The sequence below is a fragment of the Branchiostoma floridae genome, chromosome 13 (genome assembly GCF_000003815.2).
Source record: "Branchiostoma floridae strain S238N-H82 chromosome 13, Bfl_VNyyK, whole genome shotgun sequence".
In the NCBI taxonomy this organism is placed as follows: domain Eukaryota; kingdom Metazoa; phylum Chordata; class Leptocardii; order Amphioxiformes; family Branchiostomatidae; genus Branchiostoma; species Branchiostoma floridae.
This window is the reverse complement of record NC_049991.1, coordinates 19,935,775-19,953,097: the sequence shown is the minus strand read 5'-3', so window position 1 is coordinate 19,953,097 and position 17,323 is coordinate 19,935,775. Positions and strand designations below refer to the sequence as shown.

General features: G+C 41.6%; 1 protein-coding gene across 1 annotated transcript in view; it reads right to left on the bottom strand.

The window, feature by feature from the left end:
• The window catches only part of LOC118428621 (dynein beta chain, ciliary-like), a 106,091-nt gene that overhangs the window by 60,869 nt on the left and 27,899 nt on the right, over positions 1-17,323 (bottom strand). Inside the window, 15 exon segments of the mRNA XM_035838726.1 lie at positions 2,364-2,477; positions 3,776-3,954; positions 4,457-4,564; positions 5,567-5,692; positions 6,489-6,641; positions 7,944-8,070; positions 9,179-9,270; positions 11,279-11,333; positions 11,677-11,846; positions 12,398-12,520; positions 13,328-13,450; positions 14,118-14,247; positions 15,187-15,329; positions 15,774-15,902; positions 16,798-16,884. Of these exon segments, the coding sequence (XP_035694619.1) occupies positions 2,364-2,477; positions 3,776-3,954; positions 4,457-4,564; positions 5,567-5,692; positions 6,489-6,641; positions 7,944-8,070; positions 9,179-9,270; positions 11,279-11,333; positions 11,677-11,846; positions 12,398-12,520; positions 13,328-13,450; positions 14,118-14,247; positions 15,187-15,329; positions 15,774-15,902; positions 16,798-16,884 (1,859 nt within the window).

Genomic DNA, 17,323 nt, shown 5'->3' with positions numbered 1-17,323 from the left:
AGGGCAGAGGGTCGGAAGTCACAGTCTGGGAGTACGTTGTCAAAGCACTGTCCAAGCAATGCCGCCGGGTATGTACGAACAAGTTCGGAGGAAATCCGGCTTGAGACCGCGAAAGTTGTGTCCTATGTTAAGGGCCTCGCAAGGGCTCTGTAGGGAGACACCGGAACGGGGACGTGATTGACCGGTACCGAAGAATGATCCGACGGAGACCTAGCTGACTGGCTCCGGGGACGGGCCGACGTTTACGGGGTCTTGGCGCGCTGGCTCCGCTGAACGGGAAGCGGTTTCCGCCGACGGGGCGTATACGTGGTGGCTTGGCCAGCAAGATGAAACTTGGGACAAGCGTGTTCAAATCGTCCGACAAGGTTAGAGGAAAGACTTAAGCGAAAACTCGAGAAATTTCAGAGCGAAAAGTCTGCGATGCATACGCCACGAGATGCGCTGCTGTAATGACCGCTTTAGAGGTACCGTGGCACCTTGCCGTGCCAGCGGCCGGGCCACATACGGAGTTCTGTCGGTAATAAACAAAGGGATGTTTTTGGCATTGATTAGCACGGCGGCATTTCGGCTCAGATCAATTAGGGATGTCACCGATTACTAAGAAATTCCGACATCACCAAGACAATGACGCCGACCCCATGTGGCCATGGACTGATTACAAAGGGGCGCCGCAATGAGTAAAACTTTTGTCACTTAGATCGGCTCTCATTCATTCCTTTCAAAACATTGTATTCGCGCTGATGTCATCCACAATAGCTACTTACTGTGGCCTAATACTAGGTGAGGTGAAAGGGTCAACACAATATTGGATAAAAGATTTGCCAAAAGAATTAATAAATATCTCAAACAAGATCTTCAACAGCTCCTCAAAAATAAGGGTAATGTTACGGTCACATTTCCAAACGGGAACCGACCAGGCAACTTTCGCTCCTCAAGCTGGGGGTAGTTTTATGGTAACAGTTCTGTTGAAGATGATCTACACTTTTTATTATCATGTCCCTCGTTTATATTGAGGAAAGACAGAAGATTATGGACGTAAGTACCTTGTATATTGTGCATCCTATAATCCGTCTTCTTATGGACCGAACCGGTCAGATAATGTCACATAGTCCTTAATCTTTAATTCTTTGGAATTCTACATTATTGTTATGGTTATCTTCTTTATGAGAAATCAGGAGAAACCAGACTGATGCGTATGGCAGAAGGAAAGCGGATCCTGCGAAAAGAACTCTACAACAGACCCGAGTCAGCTTGCAGATGTGCCCAATGTGGCAGAGAATGTAATGCTCGTATAGGACTGTTTAGCCACAGTCGACGCTGTAGGGCTGACTGATATCAATTAGGATTTTGCCATGGTCAATATTGACCGAATGAGACCATATATAGATTGAAGCCGTCAGTTGTAGTAGCAATTTAAGTCCTTAATTTTTAATGCTTTAAATCTCTCTATTATTGTTATGGGAAGTTCTTGATACAAGTCTTGAAGTTTTGTACTTGTACTGTTTTAGATCTTGTTTGCACGTGTTGCAATTGATTGACGGATCGATCGACTGACAATTCGGACTGTAACCAAAGTCAAAGATAATGTCATAATAAGAAAATTGCCTGTCTAATAGTATCAGAAGTTCAGACTACTTTCGCCCCTCCTTAAGGCCACTTTTGCCCCCCCCCCCCCTAAGGAACCAACCCCGCACAAACAAGATACCCCCCCCCCCTCAAGCTCACCATATACACCCCGGGGCGGGTCAGTAACATTAAAATGCGTCGCCTATAGGTGTCTTTTTTAGACGCCTTTACTTGTTTACTTTGTGAACCTTTTGGAGTCAAATAACGTGCTATGCAAGTGATCACGATGATGTGTCATGCTGATGCACTGGCAGGGATAAAGCATGGTAGAAGACAAATGATAACAACAATTTGATCTGCTAAATTGAACATCAACTAGTAATCTAGTCAGCTGAGGTCTTAGTAGGCACTAGTCATAATATATCGCATATATATATATATACTAAATAAAAATGGCTATCGCTTGTTTTCCCCTATCACATTTTGGAGATCAGCATGAAAAGTGCATCCAATCGAAGGTGTGTTCATACAAGTTATCCTCTCTGATGCCTTAATGTCCTTTTTCTAAATTAAATTTTACTTGTCTTCAGAATGTCAGAGAATAGAGAACACCATTTGCTGTCAAGTATCAGTTTTTTTTATACCTAGAAAATTCAGGTTCATGCCCGGAGGCTAATTGCAAGTACATGTACATGTGACAATGAAAAGTGATAAACATTATAATTGTAAAAAGACGCTACTCGAATCCTAGTGTTGACTAGTTCTAAACAGGTTGGGTTTGCCTTCTTATACCATACCTGTCCGTGAGAGGCGTGATGACCAGGCGAGGGGTGTTTCCCAGGTACTCGTAGGAGTACATGAACTGGGCGTCACAGATGTTGGCAAAACAGTGCTTCTGGTTCTCATCCCATCTGTCGAGACACAATCAATCAATCAATCAATCAATCGATCAATGAACAATCCAATACAGTGTACAAAATACTTTTCTGAGCCAGGTTGCACCGTAACTGTATGCAACCTGAGGTAAAAACTAGGTTGCACAACTGAATTTCAAGTTGCACCACCTACAATTCACTAATTTCTGAAAAAAAAGGTACAATACATACACTGTACATACATACATAATAGACATGTTTGGCTGATATGAAACAGAGCTGCCTCGGTCCATTTATTTCTTCCAAGTAAATTGACAACAAAATCGAGTTCTGAGGCTCAAAATCTAAGTTGCACCCTGTGCAACCTGAGTTTAGAAGTAGGTTACACCAAGCAAAAAGTGATTGCAATGTGAAAGTGTGCAAATGGGTATTTTGCAAGCTGCAATAGATCAATCAATCAATTACTTGCAGTACTTAGGCTGGGTAAGCATACTTAGTGGCACATGTAACTTCTGCAGACAAAAATTATTCGGAGATATAATCAAGTTGATGTTTGAGTTACACATCATAATCGAAATAGAAAAAAAGGCACTAGAATTTCTGGGAACACAGTGCGGTTTGAAAAAGTGACTAAATAATATATGATATTGAAGAAGTGTTTGAAATACCCGTCTGTAGTCTTTTGCAGAAAGATTTTCAAGATTACTGAAGAAAATTCATCTTTAACCTGCAATTTTGCGGAATGCAAAATCAGAATAAACTGCTTTTGTATCAAGGGACCAGACATCAAACCATTTTGATTCTACCAGGCTATTAAAAGATACGCTCAGTCTGTAAACTTATAGAATGCATTTTCAAACATAACAAAGCATCAGAACCCTGGGCATTTGCTGAAAAACTATTTCCAAAGTGCATAACAAAAATTTGACATCCTACAATATTGCAGAATACTGGGAAAAAGAACAATTTTGACCACTGTTTCTTATAACACACAAATAGAGAAGAAATGCTCGAAATACCGGGTGCATGTGCACCCAGGTGCACCCAAAATTGGAGCTGTGCACCCAAATGTTTTCTTAGGTTTATGTAATAAAGATATTAAAGTGTACTAGTATACATCATATTCTTGACATCAAAGTGTTAGAAAGATAACAAAAAAGTCTGTCATGGCACTTGTTTAAGAATTTGATGGGAATGTAACTAGGTTTTGCTATTAGGTTATTACTTAAATTTAAGTGGTGCACCCCAAAAAAATTTTGGTGCAGCCAATTTGTTAAGCTGGTGCACCAGTGCACCTAATCCCAAAATGAATTTTGAGCCCTGAGAAATCCCACCTGTGTCTGAGCTGACTCTGCCAGAGGAAGGCCCCGGCCGACTCCGTCTTGTTGATGATCATCTTCTGCACCACGTCTCGGTTGTGTACATCGATGGTGCAAATGGTCATGATCTTCTGCCTGTCTCCTCTGGTCAGCTCACCCAGGAGATGGGTGATCAGCTGGTTCAACTGGTTGATCTAGACATTAGAGAAAGAAGAAGTTGTTTGTTTGTTTGTTTATTTATTTGTTTGTTTTATTGATGGTTCATCTGGTCATGATCTTCTGCTGCCCATCCTTTGTCAGCCAATGAAACAAGTTAGTTTTTTGTTTGTATGCATACCTGACAAAACGCCTTATGACGTGACACACCAGCTTTGTACTGAAGAGATAGATTTGATTCATGTGCATAATCAGCTAATAAATAAGACATCACAAGACAATAAAAAAAGTCAAATCATTCTTTAAATTATCATCATTTGCTACAAGTATCTGTGCCAGAATTTACATGGTACATGACATTTTTTGTATGCAATAGAAGCAAACAAACCATTCTGTATTCTAAAGCTATCTACCCTTTGGCATTGTACATTACTGGTCATACCAGTGTATACATTAAGTAGGTCACAATTTTGTACCCAGAAATGTGCACGCATAGCTCAAGTTGACTGCGAAGTGTCTTCCGAAGCTAAGATGACGTACCTGTTTCTTGTTGAACTCCTTCATGGCGTTCTCATAGCCTTCCTCGAGCCGTCCGAAGGTGATGACGACCTCTGTGTTCCACCAAATCTGGTTCACTGTCAGGGCAGGCTGCAAAGATATCACCATAGTTACCGTAAATGTTTGATAATGTAAGATTTATTATCCAAACTTTGACATGGACTAGGGTAAAAACTAGTAAAAAAATGATATTCATAGCATCCAGGTCCTCAGATATCAGGTTGAAAACTCAGTAAGTCGCAATTTTACTGCAAAACCCTGAAAATAAAACAACCCAAAACTTAAGAACTATTTTTAAACTTAAGACCTATTGAATTTGATGTACTTCCTGATGTAAGTATTCTAAAACCGTCTTTTACCAAAACATGTAATGTGTCAATATTTCAAAACCATCTAGTATCGAAACATGTAATGCTTTTAAAGAGAATGATTTGAAATAATTTTTAAATGATTGTAGGTTTGTTGAAAGAGGACACCTTAACGCTGCTCAAGGGCCAGATGCCACAGGATGGCAGCAACAGCAGTCTTGACAAATGTGAAAAGTGGAGACGGCTGTGTGCTTCCAGCTTTGGACTTAGAAGCCACATGAGGGCTCACCCCCATTGACATGTTAGTGCACCTGAAAAGTGATCTTTGATACCTAAGCCTTACCAAGGTGTGTTGAAAAGGAGTCTGATATATGTCATGAACTTTTTATGTGACCTTGGGTGCAATGCAGGCAGCCTATGGTTGCCTTCAAGGCTGTTGCTGATAATAATTGCTTGTAATCATTTTGCTTGTAAACATTGTACGCAGCAATAAAGCATTACAACTACATGATTGTACAGTGACTATTAACAGTAGTTCACCTTTCTCCACATGGTGACCTTAATCCGTTGTTTTTAAAAACGTTGTATTTTACAGATATTTCGTAGACAGACGTTGGTTTCAAATCGCAATTTTTCATATTAGTCCAGTCTGAAACAGTCGTCTGTCAACTTCATATCCCTAAATACTTCGATTTCATATACAACGGATAAAGGTTACCCAACGGATAAAGGTGAACTAGCCTTACTACTAGTAACCACAAAGGTGTGAGGATTAAGCGAATACCTGTGCTATATAGTCGAAGAGCCACTGGTCGCGCGGTTTCTCCTCATACGTGATGACGGACTCGGCGCACACCAGCCGAACCGTCTCCCTCATCCGGTCCATCAGCCGGTTCAGCCACACCTCAACCTGCACAAACAACACAAGTTTAGAACTTGTTTGTTTATTGTTTATTTGTTTGATTCAGGCCCATGGCCCATAAAAAACAGTCACAGAACAGAGGTTAAAAAGAATACACTTACAACTAATTAACTATTATTTACATAGTGTCGCCAGAATGTGCTAAAGCGAAAGCCGTCCGAGTGGACAAGCAATCGAATAATGTCATTGTCAGACGACAGCAAGCGCATAGCAAATGCATGGGTGACCTTGCGGCGCCTTGCGTCAAACATGTCGGTCCGATTACTAACAAACAAGCAACTAGTGCTTGTGTGCCTACCGACCGAAAAGAGGAGTTTAAATGCGCTGTGGTAAGCCACACGCAGTTTCGAGATTGCACTCACGCTGTAGTTGCTCCAGATTTCAGCACAATACATTGGGGAGCAATATGCTGAGAACAACTCACTTTTTACCGCCGCTGAGCAGTACCGAAACCGTCGGAGGAGTGAATTTGCCCGAGAATAAAAACCTCTGACGTGGGATCTAATTGCTGTCATCCGAAAGGTCAGTTATGTATCCAAGATAAGTGGCAGAGGAGACATACTTTAAGGCGGTACCGTACAGCATCAGCGGCGGCAGTGACATACTCACTGCTTGTTTGTTTGTTTATTTTCAAATGCCTGGGTAGCCTATTCAGTTTAGAGAAACTACCTAAACTACCTTACTGGCTTTTAAAAATGAACAAACACACATTGTCAAACAGACAGACAAACACACCAAAAACATAACCTTCTTAGCAAAGGTAACAACCAAACAGAAGTCTGACCTGTCCATTGCAGTCGCAGAGCTGGTCGAACTCGACGTACTCGCCCTCCCCACTGTACATCCCCACTGCCATCTTGGTGGCCTCCCCACTGGAGTCCTCCTCAAACTTCAGCTTCACCATGTTGTCAAACAGCTTGGACAGGTGCTTGGCCACCTGAAGGGGAAGAGACAAGTTTGAGAACAGTAAGAATACTTTCATGATAATCTTTATTAAAACACGACAAAAGTACAGCGACCTTTCGTAAGGCCTACATGTATAACAGCTACTTACAGTACAACTAAACACACATATATGGATATCTATAGGTGTGAATAAGTCAACATATAGGGTCTAGCTTGTCATTTACACTATTGCTTCTATGGTATAAACATTCGTGGATATATTTGCCTAATTGCACACACACAGTGTGGATTATTGCCTCCCAGAATGTAGTTGAGTTTCTCTAGCGAACAGAGAGTAGCAAATTCTTTAGAGCAAGCGGAAAGTAAAGTGAACAGCTCTGTGCGTTTGTCATTATATCAAGAACATTCCATAACAAAGTGACATTTGTCTTCGATCTTATTTAGAAAGCAGTCAACCCTGGTCAATCATGACAAACTACTAATCCGAAATCATACAACATTCTAATTACACATTGTGCATAGCAAAAGTAGCCTGACAGTGTGTAGTATTTCACTCTTATATCAGCTTCTGTTACCTGTCTGAGAAACTGTACATTATTCAAATCTTTTGGTGGTGACGTCAGTTAATGAGCAAATTTTGGAATGGATCGTAGAGCGCTCCTTAGAACAGGTGTTCCAACACCAAGCAGCTGCAGACAGGGCATTTTGGGTCAAGCCTTTGAACCTATTCCTTAATTCGCTCATGTGTAGGCACGAATCAACACCCTCATCCAAAATTTGGACGATTCCAGATGTTGTTAGAGATGTGAAGGTTCCCAGACAGAATTGCAGAGAAGCAACTGTATATAGTGTATAATAAACGTAGGAGCGAACAACTTTTTGGATGATAACCAGGCTAAAAGAAAATATCTACAATATGTAACGTTAGTTCACCTTTATCCGCGGGGTAGCCTATATCCGTTGTGCTGCTAAACAGGATATCCAAGGATATCAAGTCGATGGACGGTAGTTTCAAATTGTCATATTTTCAAATACAGTCAAACCTGTATTGGGGGCCACCTCTGCAGAGGGGCCACCTGTCCATAGTGGCCACTTTTTGTCGGTCCCTTGGGTATTTTATCTACAAGTTACCACCTCTATACAGAGGCCACCTGTTTATAGTGGCCAAATTTGTCCGGTCCCTTGAGTGGCCGCTATAGACAGGTTTGACTGTAGTACAGTTTGAAACCACTATCTGTCGACTGAATACCCCTAGATACATTGTTCTTAAAAGGAATGGATAAAGGTGACCCTACGGATAAAGGTGAACTAGCGTTAACACACATAAACCTACCACAACAGGCTGGTTGCCGTTGGACAGGATGTCCAGAAGGTCAGCTGAGGACACAAAGTAGAAGCGAGGGAAGGCCAGACGCTTGGTCTCCAGGTACTCAGCCAACGCCTTCTCACACAGGGTCAGGCTGTGGAGGGAAACAAATCATGGAAACAAAGATACTCCAAAAAGTAGTTACTCAAGCAACTGGATATGGCTTTGGAAACGGTCAGACGTTTCGGATAGAATCCACTATCCTTCGTCAGTGACACTGAAGTGATCTGGAAGAAAAGGTCTTTTATACTCTAACAGGGCCAAATTGTCTTCTGTCTGAATTGTCTAACAACGTTTCCTATTGGACATCTGAAATTGTCTTCATTCATAGTTAGAGTATAAAAGACCTGTTTCTTCCAGATCACTTCTGTAATCAGTGTCACTGACGAAGGATAGTGGATTCTATCCAAAACGTCTGACCGTTTCAAAACCATATCCAGTTGCTTGAGTAACTCCTTTTTGGTGTATCTTACTACCTGGATGTCTACCCTACATTGACGCATGTAAACAAAGTCACAATCTGAATCTTTATTTGTACCTAGTACATAGCCAGATACCGCTCTTCAGCTTAACGCACCAGCTTTGCAGCAGCTGGTCATATCATATTTACACAGCTGAAAGACTTGTCACACCTAGCTATTGTACATCTATCTGCACTTCATCTCAAAGTACAACAAACTCATGTCTTGTTTGATTGTTTGTAATGGTTTGTATTGTCGCCCAGTACACCAGCCCAAGGTGTAACGCTAGTTCACCTTTATCCGTTGGGTAACCTATATCCATTGCTTTTTAAAAACAGGGTATTTAGGCACATCAAGTCGACAGTTGGTAGTTTTAATCTGCAATATCCTGAAAATATTGCAATTTAAAACTAACGTCCTTTGGAGTCAGATATTCCCAAATACCCTGCGTCAAAAAAGCAACGGATATAGGTTACCCAACGGATAAAGGTGAACTAGCGTTAACACACCAGGTTTGGACTGAACAGTACAAGTCTTAGGAGTATAAGAGACAAGAGTCATGTTTGCAGGAATTTTACTTTTTTGCGGTGGTTTTAAGTTTGTGGTAGCACCATAGACTGCAGTCTTAGGCTATAAGGGAAAAATGTTCACGGTGTTTTTCAGTTCGCGCACATAAAACCACAGCGAACATTTGTGCATTTACAGTATGCTTCTAATGTCATAGATAGAAACCATACGTACCCTCCTTGCAGTGTCTCCAGTGACTCATACAGGCCCTTCTTGTTGGTGGCCTCCACCACGTTGGGCGTGGCAACTAGCCCTTCTAATGTAGCCTGGTGATCGCAAAACAATATAAATAACAATTAATCACACAAAAACAAACAAGATGTAACATCTACTCTCATAATTCCACCAGATGCCATAATGCCACATGAGGAACCCAAACAAATTTCAAATGATTAAAAGGTATGTACCAAATTGCAGCATCTGTTCAGTAATCCTAAGGTAGACCTCTATAACAATGTATTTTTAATGTGGCTGTATCATGGCACCTGATGGAATCATGGAGAGTTGCTGTTAATTTTTATTTTTTCCTAATTTTCTGCAAAGTTTTACTTCACTGTGTTTTCCTCAGAGACATACATTTTTATCAAACATCCACAAAAGTTGCTCTGTTTGTGACAGTAACTATCAAAAAGCCATTTCAGCACCAAGGGCAAAGACACTTCCGACCATGTTAAAGATATTTAAGACAAACAAAAAGCCCTTCAAGGCTCTTTTTCCATGTTAGGGCTGGGTATCGGTACAGCGTACCGGTACAAAACCGGTTTTTCTTATTGGACCGGTCCAGAAAAACCGGACCTGAAAAAATTGGGTGGACCGAATGTTGGACCGATTGGAATTTTATAAGGCATTCAAACGTTTTGGCGCTTGCAGGTGGAAAAAAATAACAAGAGTGAAGTAGAGTAGAGTTTATAATAATTTCTACCAAGTTTTACAGACAATCGTACATGTGCAGCTAGCGTTGTAGGATTTTAAAACGCCAGTGTAAGTCTAATACACCACCAAACAGATTTCTTTCTAGTGAAATAGACCATTGGTATGAGTCATACTGAAACAGGTCTAGGTTCAGGTCCGGACCTGGCCCTGATCCTTTGGACCTGAACCGGACCTGGACCTGAATTTTTTGTACCGGTACCCAGCCCTATTCCATGTACATTTTTTTACTACACATTAGACTACTTCATGCACCTTTGGTAAAACAGGGTTTTAGCTAGTGCATTTTAGAGTAGTGGGCCACTATGCTAAAATTTGTGACCACTACGCTAAAATAAGGGCCACTACTCTAATTTTTAACTAGTGAAGTTGTGCTTTGCTATCATTTGCTTGTTCAACAATGTCTAATCAATGTCTGAACAATGGAAATGATGATATGACCCTTAAAACTGACCAGAAAATCCTTTAAATTACATTTGATGTTAACAGAGTACCACCTTTTAACTCTACATTTTCAAAATCTCACCGTGGAAGGGCCAAGACCACACCATTCCCACTACGCTAAAATGAACTTCTGGCTAAAACCCTGTAAAACTTTGATATGCAGCTTAGGCCAGTATATCACTGAAGCTGCGGTACATTCAATTGGCATTGTCACTGACATTGAGTCCTGGACAAATTTCATTGATGAACTTTACGCTTTTTGTGCTTCCTTTTTTGTTGTCATTTTAGTCATACTCCTATAATTTGCTAGCCTGGGTATCATCCGGAAAGTAGTTCGCTCCGGCGTTCATTATTTACTAAAAAGTATATACAGTCGCTTCTAGCTCTGACATTCATTATACACTATATACAGTCGCTTCTCTGTGTTTCCGTCTGGGAACGCGGACCATCTAAACGTCTGGAATCGTCCAAATTCTGGAAGCAGGCGCTGATTGGTCCCCACATATGAGCGAATTATGGAATGGTTTCAAGCGATCGTCCGAACAGGCGTTCCAACACCGGACAAGCTCTCCGTCTGACCTGTTGTCATCGAACGAGCGCTCTAGAACCTATTCCTTGATTCACTCATTAACTGACGTTAGCACCAGACGGTTTGAATGCGCACGTCTCCAGACGGATAGCAGAAGCGAACATAGGAGCGAACTACTATCTGGATGGTACCCAGGCTAATAATTTGCATGATATTCCCATAATAAAGTCAAAGGTAACACAAAATCAATTTAGAATACAGCAATGCTGCTAATGCACCACAGTCCAGCGTGATAACCCTTTAGGCTCAAATTACACAAAGCAAGTCTACCTGACCAATTAGAATATAAAGAAAGGAAACAAATAAAGTACCTTGAAGTCGACATCGATGCCGTCAAACCTTTTGGAGTCCTCAGGCAGCTGCGATCTAAAGTGAGGGAAGGAAAATCTTAGTTTTAGTTGGAATTTGATGAAATATCTCAAATTATGGATATTAAGAATTTGCATGTATTTTTCACATTGTATGTCAATTCATGCCAAATGCAATTTTACATGACATTGTACCATCTCCCTTCCCCTCCAAAAAACTTTTTTTTGCACACATAATATGTAATGATGGGGGGTTCAGGTCCGGACTTAAAGTCCAGTAAGTTCAGACCTGAACCTGAACTGGTGGACCTGAATCCAGAACTAAACCTGAATATGAGTTTAAGTACGCACCACTAGGTATAAGACATGAGCAATCGAGATAAGTGTAAGACTTTCCTGACCTGATGTCTTCCGAGCCGATGAAGATGCTCTCCAGGTGAGACCAGGTGCGCTGCACCTCGAAGAAGATGGAGATGACAGAGTCGGCCGTGGACAGCTTCTTCTGCCAGCCGGACACCTCCTCAAGGAAGTGGGCGATGTACTTGGACGTCATCAGGTTCTGCAGTTGCACCTGTGAGAACATTAACATTGTGTCAATCACTCACACTTGTTTTGCTGTGTGTAAAATAACTTGTGTATAAAATTAATTATGCTCTAATGACTATTGTAATGACTATCATATTCCATTTATTGTAGCTTTTGAAATTGAGCTGGACCTCGGTCTGTATTTCTGTGGGTCGGCCAGAGCTGTCTCCAGGACCTGTCTTTCTGTCCTGGGACTTAAATTTGATTTTTGCAAGAAAGATTTCACCCTTCAAAAATCAAAGCTGCAGACAGCCCTGGGGTCGGCCGTTTCCACCAAGACTCACCATGGCTGACCAGGTGTAATGCCCTGTTTCATTATCCTAAGAAACACAAATACAAAGACACTGAGTGTGAGATCTTACCTGGTTGTCTTCCAAGGTTTCGATGAGTTCCTCGCTGGCGTTCAGCAGGGTCATGCCGGTGCGAGCGTGTTTCTCGTTTTCTGGATACTACCACTACTACTACTACTACTACTACTACTACTACTACTATAACACTACTACTACAATTACGGTACTACTACTACTAAGATCTTACCTGGTTGTCCTCCAGCGTCTCGATGAGTTCCTCGCTGGCTTTCAGCAGGGTGACGCCGGTGCGGGCGTGCTTCTCATTCTCAAACTCCATAGACTTCCAGGTGACATCCAGTTCCTTCAGAACCTACCCAGGGAATATTAAACTTTTGATTTACTCATATCATATTAACATGATATTAATTATTGGTTACTCCTAAGTTGCTATGATTCGTATTGACAGGTAATGCTAGTTCTCCTTTATTCGGGGTGACCTACGTGCATATCCGTTGTTTGTTTTTAAAACATGGTATTTAGGGATATCAAATCGACAAACGGTGGTTTGAAATTGTATTTTTGAAATCATGCAGTTTGAAACTGTTGTCCGTCAACCTGAAATCCCTAAATACTGTTTTTTGAAACGATATAGGTTATATCCCACACATAAAGGTGAACTTAGTCTAGCATTATATGCATTTATGTTAATTTTTTCTTGTAATGTTACTTACTATTTTATTTGATATGTATGTACATGTATGTCTGAGGCAGGGCTTTAGCCAGCTCGAAATTTTTTTCCATCAGCCAATTTCCATCAAAAATTAATTATTCCAGGAGTTAGAAGGACTGAACTGAGACCTTGAAAAACTGGTTTTAATGAGATTATCTTATGCGAAAGAGCGCCGACACACATTGTCAACAATCATAACAAAAGCAAAACAAACAGTGTGTAGCCTTTACGGCCTCAAGCTGCCTGTAGCTTCCACCAAAGAATTTTGTCCGTCAAGGTTGAAGGATTGGTTTAAAAAGTTTTCCGTCACACGCAGCAAATTTCCGTCAATTGACGGAAAAACGGACGCTGGCTAGAGCCCTGGTCTGAGGTTACCCTCCATCAGGGCAAATTGAGAAGTGCAAAGATAAGGCGATATGTCACCCCTGGTAAAATAAATAAACAAACCTTCTCCATGCCGCTCTCCTTCACCGCCTTGTCCACAATGTCTCGCACCGTGTCCTCGAAGTTGTGCAGGTTCAAGGCCAAAAGGTCGGCCAGGGTCGTGGTGTCGTCCATGATGAACTTCACCTGTGGGCAACAGACCAGAGATGGAAGAGATGATTTAACGCTGTTGAAATGTTAATCTCCTAGTTTTTATGGTTATGCTGTGTTCAAACAGCATAGTAAGGGAATTTTTCTATTATTCTATAAAAAAAGTTGAAGACTTTGGCTTAATATCACAAAATTTATGCTGTGATGGACGAGATGATTCAACGCTGCTGACTTGAAATTTAATCTCCTAGTTTCTATGGTTATGTTTTGTTCCAAACAGCATATCAAGGGAACTTTCTAATAGTTTTATAACATCTCTAGGTAGAAGACTTTGGCTTTATATCACAAGATTTAACCCAAAAAATGCAGGAAATGGTGTCTCTGAGTGTTGTAAATTTCAAAATTTTAAGGGGGAGTATGACCCCAGACCCCCTACTTGTGCTTGTGGCACTCATCCTCATGCCTACAGCATTCCTCATGTACTTATCGATGCCCTCTAATAGAATCGCGCTATGTTGCTGATAAATGTACATGTATGTACGACAAATCAACACAAAGTTCCAAATGGCAGCCGCTCCATACCCTTGTGGTTTAGCCCCGCCAATTGTAATCTCCTCACAATTCAGCCCCTGGCTACGAAGAGAGTAGTCGGCCTACCCAATAACAATAGAAACCTCCCATGACAAATGTTAGAGGGCCGTACCTTTGTAGCCTGCATGAGCTGCTGCCAGTGTCGTTCCCTGATGGCAGGGTTCTGGAGCTCTCCCACGGCGCGAAGAGATGTCAGCATGTTCTTCACTGTGTTATCCAGCCCAATAAAGGAGTCCCATGCCCTGAAGAGAGAGCGAAGAGGTACAGGTAAGGGACTTTAGATAATGTAAACTGTACCTCTGTTATACTACCATGCAGGGTTGTAGCCAGCACCTGTCCTTCAGTCCTTTGAAGGAATTTTGCAGCTGGGGACTGAAAAAAAATTCCCCCATTCCGTCCCCTGGGACAGACAAAAATTATATGTAAAGATATAAAAAAAACTGAAACCCATGTGTTCTTCTTCACCAAAACAGATGCAATTGAACAGCCTAGTCTACAAGCAAAATTTGCACCTCAAAATGCAAATGCAGGAAATAGTGTTTTAGAGGGTCTTGATTTAAAAATTTTCTGGGACCCAGATCCCCTAGAAATGATGCGCAACGTCACGCCATGCCTTCGGTGCTCGATAGGATTCCCATTCAAAATCAAGGGGACTGAAAATGATTTCACGCTGGCTACAACCCTGCTACCATGTTTCTCTTCCCTCATGACCTCAGTGAAAAGGCCTGGTGTAGTACTGCACACACAGAAAGACAGGACTTTAAATGATGTAACCTGCACCTCTGTTATATATTTGTGTGACCCTTACCTACTACCTCATGACTTCAATGAAAGCAGCCTGTGGGCCAATTTGAGTTTCCAGAATAAACAAAGCTAACTAAAGGTAACTAATAAAACGCACAAAGGTGGTCCCATAGTCTGTTCTTAAAGCTGTAGGAACAGTGGGTTGTTTTCCAGTGTCTAGGACACAGTTTTGGTGGAGCCCAAACTTTTCCTCCCACAGCCTTTCACCTATTTTACACATGGAAGGAGTGAGAAAAGCTGTGTGCCTCTTCAAAGAGCACAAGATTAGTAGGATTACTTGAAACCCGCAGTAGAATTGATTATTATCGATTGGCCAATGGGTCGATTGATTGATTGATTGATTGGTTGATTGATTGAAGGATTGGATCCCTACTGACCTCATCTCCTTGTCCAGACTTCGGATGTCCTTGGCGAACTTCTTGCTGTCCATTTCCATCTGCTCGACGTTGATGTCCTTCCAGAGAGTGGTCTTCCAGTCGTCTGTACTGGTGATCACCAGAATGATCATGTCCCACAGGGTCTGGGGAGAAGAAATAAGAATCTGTTAAAGCTACAAGACTACAGAATAATACTGATCCTAACCCTTCCAGAGAGTGGTCTTCCAGTCGTCTGTACTGGTGATCACCAGAATGATCATGTCCCACAGGGTCTGGGGAGAGGAAAATTGTTACATGTTTTTTTTTTTTTAATCTGAAAATAGTCCTCTTAATTGCTTCTCCAATCAATTTGGGCACACATTGCTGGCTCAATACCCACCATGCCCCGACGTCACACATTAAGAAAAGGCACTTTACAAGACTTTTGTTACGGTGAATTGATGCCAATCAAACCTTATGACTAATCTGCCAAAATATGTGCCAAAAAACACTATCCCTATTTGGTACGCCAATGTGACAACATCTTGTCATTGACAACCAACAAGCAAGGACTGTTAAAATTTTATATTCAATTACTTTCTAATTACCTTGAGCATCTTGATCTCCTTTCTGCACTGCTTGAGCTGCTTGTAGTCAGGCACGTTGACCTCAAATAACCCTGCCGACTCCTGTAGGGCTGCCATCTCCTGTTCCATCTCTGTGATGTCAGTGTTACACTGGGAGAAACAGATGTACAGTAAGTACAAGGAAAAGGTGTGGGTTGCCGAAAAGAGGCATAAGACATCGTCACGTAGTAATGATCAATGTTGCTTCATCACTGTCAAAGTTTATTCACATTTTCTACACAATGATTTCAGTCAAAATGGTTAGTTTGTCAGAATTTTGCACCGGTAGCACGGAAACCCCAATGCAGTGCGAAATTGACGCCGAAATTAGGCACAAAGAGGCAGTTCGAAGGACAACTTTAACTCTTCAAATCTCATCTTTAGATTATACTTGAATCTTCCAATGTACAGCATCTGATAGGGCAACTTGTCAGGATTGCGTAGATACCCTTGATAGCCTGTTCTATCACGTTTCTACATGACGATGTCTTATGCCTCTTTTCGGCGACCCACAAAGGTAGTAACATCAGGGTTCTAGCCAGCATCTGTCCTTCCGTCCTTTGACAGAATTTTAATGCGGGGGACGGACAAAAGTTTGACCATTCCGTCCTCTTTAACGGACAAAAATTGGCATATAAAGATTTGGATCGAACAAAGCTGAGTCTACCAGCAAAATTTTCCCCACAAAATAAAGGAAATAGCGTTTCTAATAGTCTAGATTTCATAATTTTCCTGAGGGAGCATGCCCTGTGACCCCTTTGGACTGCCGCACCTTTGACAGGGTTTCCATTCAAAATCCAGGGGACGGAAAAAGATTTCAATGGGCAACGGCTTAACGTCCCGTCCTAAGGAGTGCAACCCTTACCAGTAGCATGCATGTTCGGTGAGCAACACAGCCGGAATTGAAGTCATGACTTCTAGTTCCAGAGGCAGGGCTGCTAACCACTGGACTACGCACGCTACTGACACAAAGCAATGATGAAGTGAGATGTTTCTGATGCCTTACCTTGTCCAGGATGCTGTACGGTCCCTGACAGTCAAACTTGAAGGCCTCCAGTTTACGGAACACCTCCCTGAACTCATGCTGCTTAACCTGGGAACAACACAGTTAGAGATCTTAAAATAGGTACTAACTATATTGAATTCTAACATTTATTTTGTTCAGTTTTTGGCAAACACAAAATGTAGAACTGAAGTCATGCCCCAAATAGGGTTTTGAAAATGACATGATGAGGACCAATAGACTGCATACAGTCAAACCTGTATATGAAGACCACTCAAGGGACCCAGCAAAAGTGGTCTTCATACATAGGTGGTCTTTATACAGAAAAAAAACATGGCGGCAGTAAAGAAAGGAACTGACAAGTCTTCAATTCAATCAAGTTCCACAGACTTTATTATCCATGTCTTTACTACTTTAATACCTGTGTGCTGTTGCGGAGAAATGTATAAAAGCCTGCACATGAGAAGTACCGTATTTCTTTCATAAGAATGATTTGAAAAAGAAAAACGGTGGCAATAGTACGGCTATA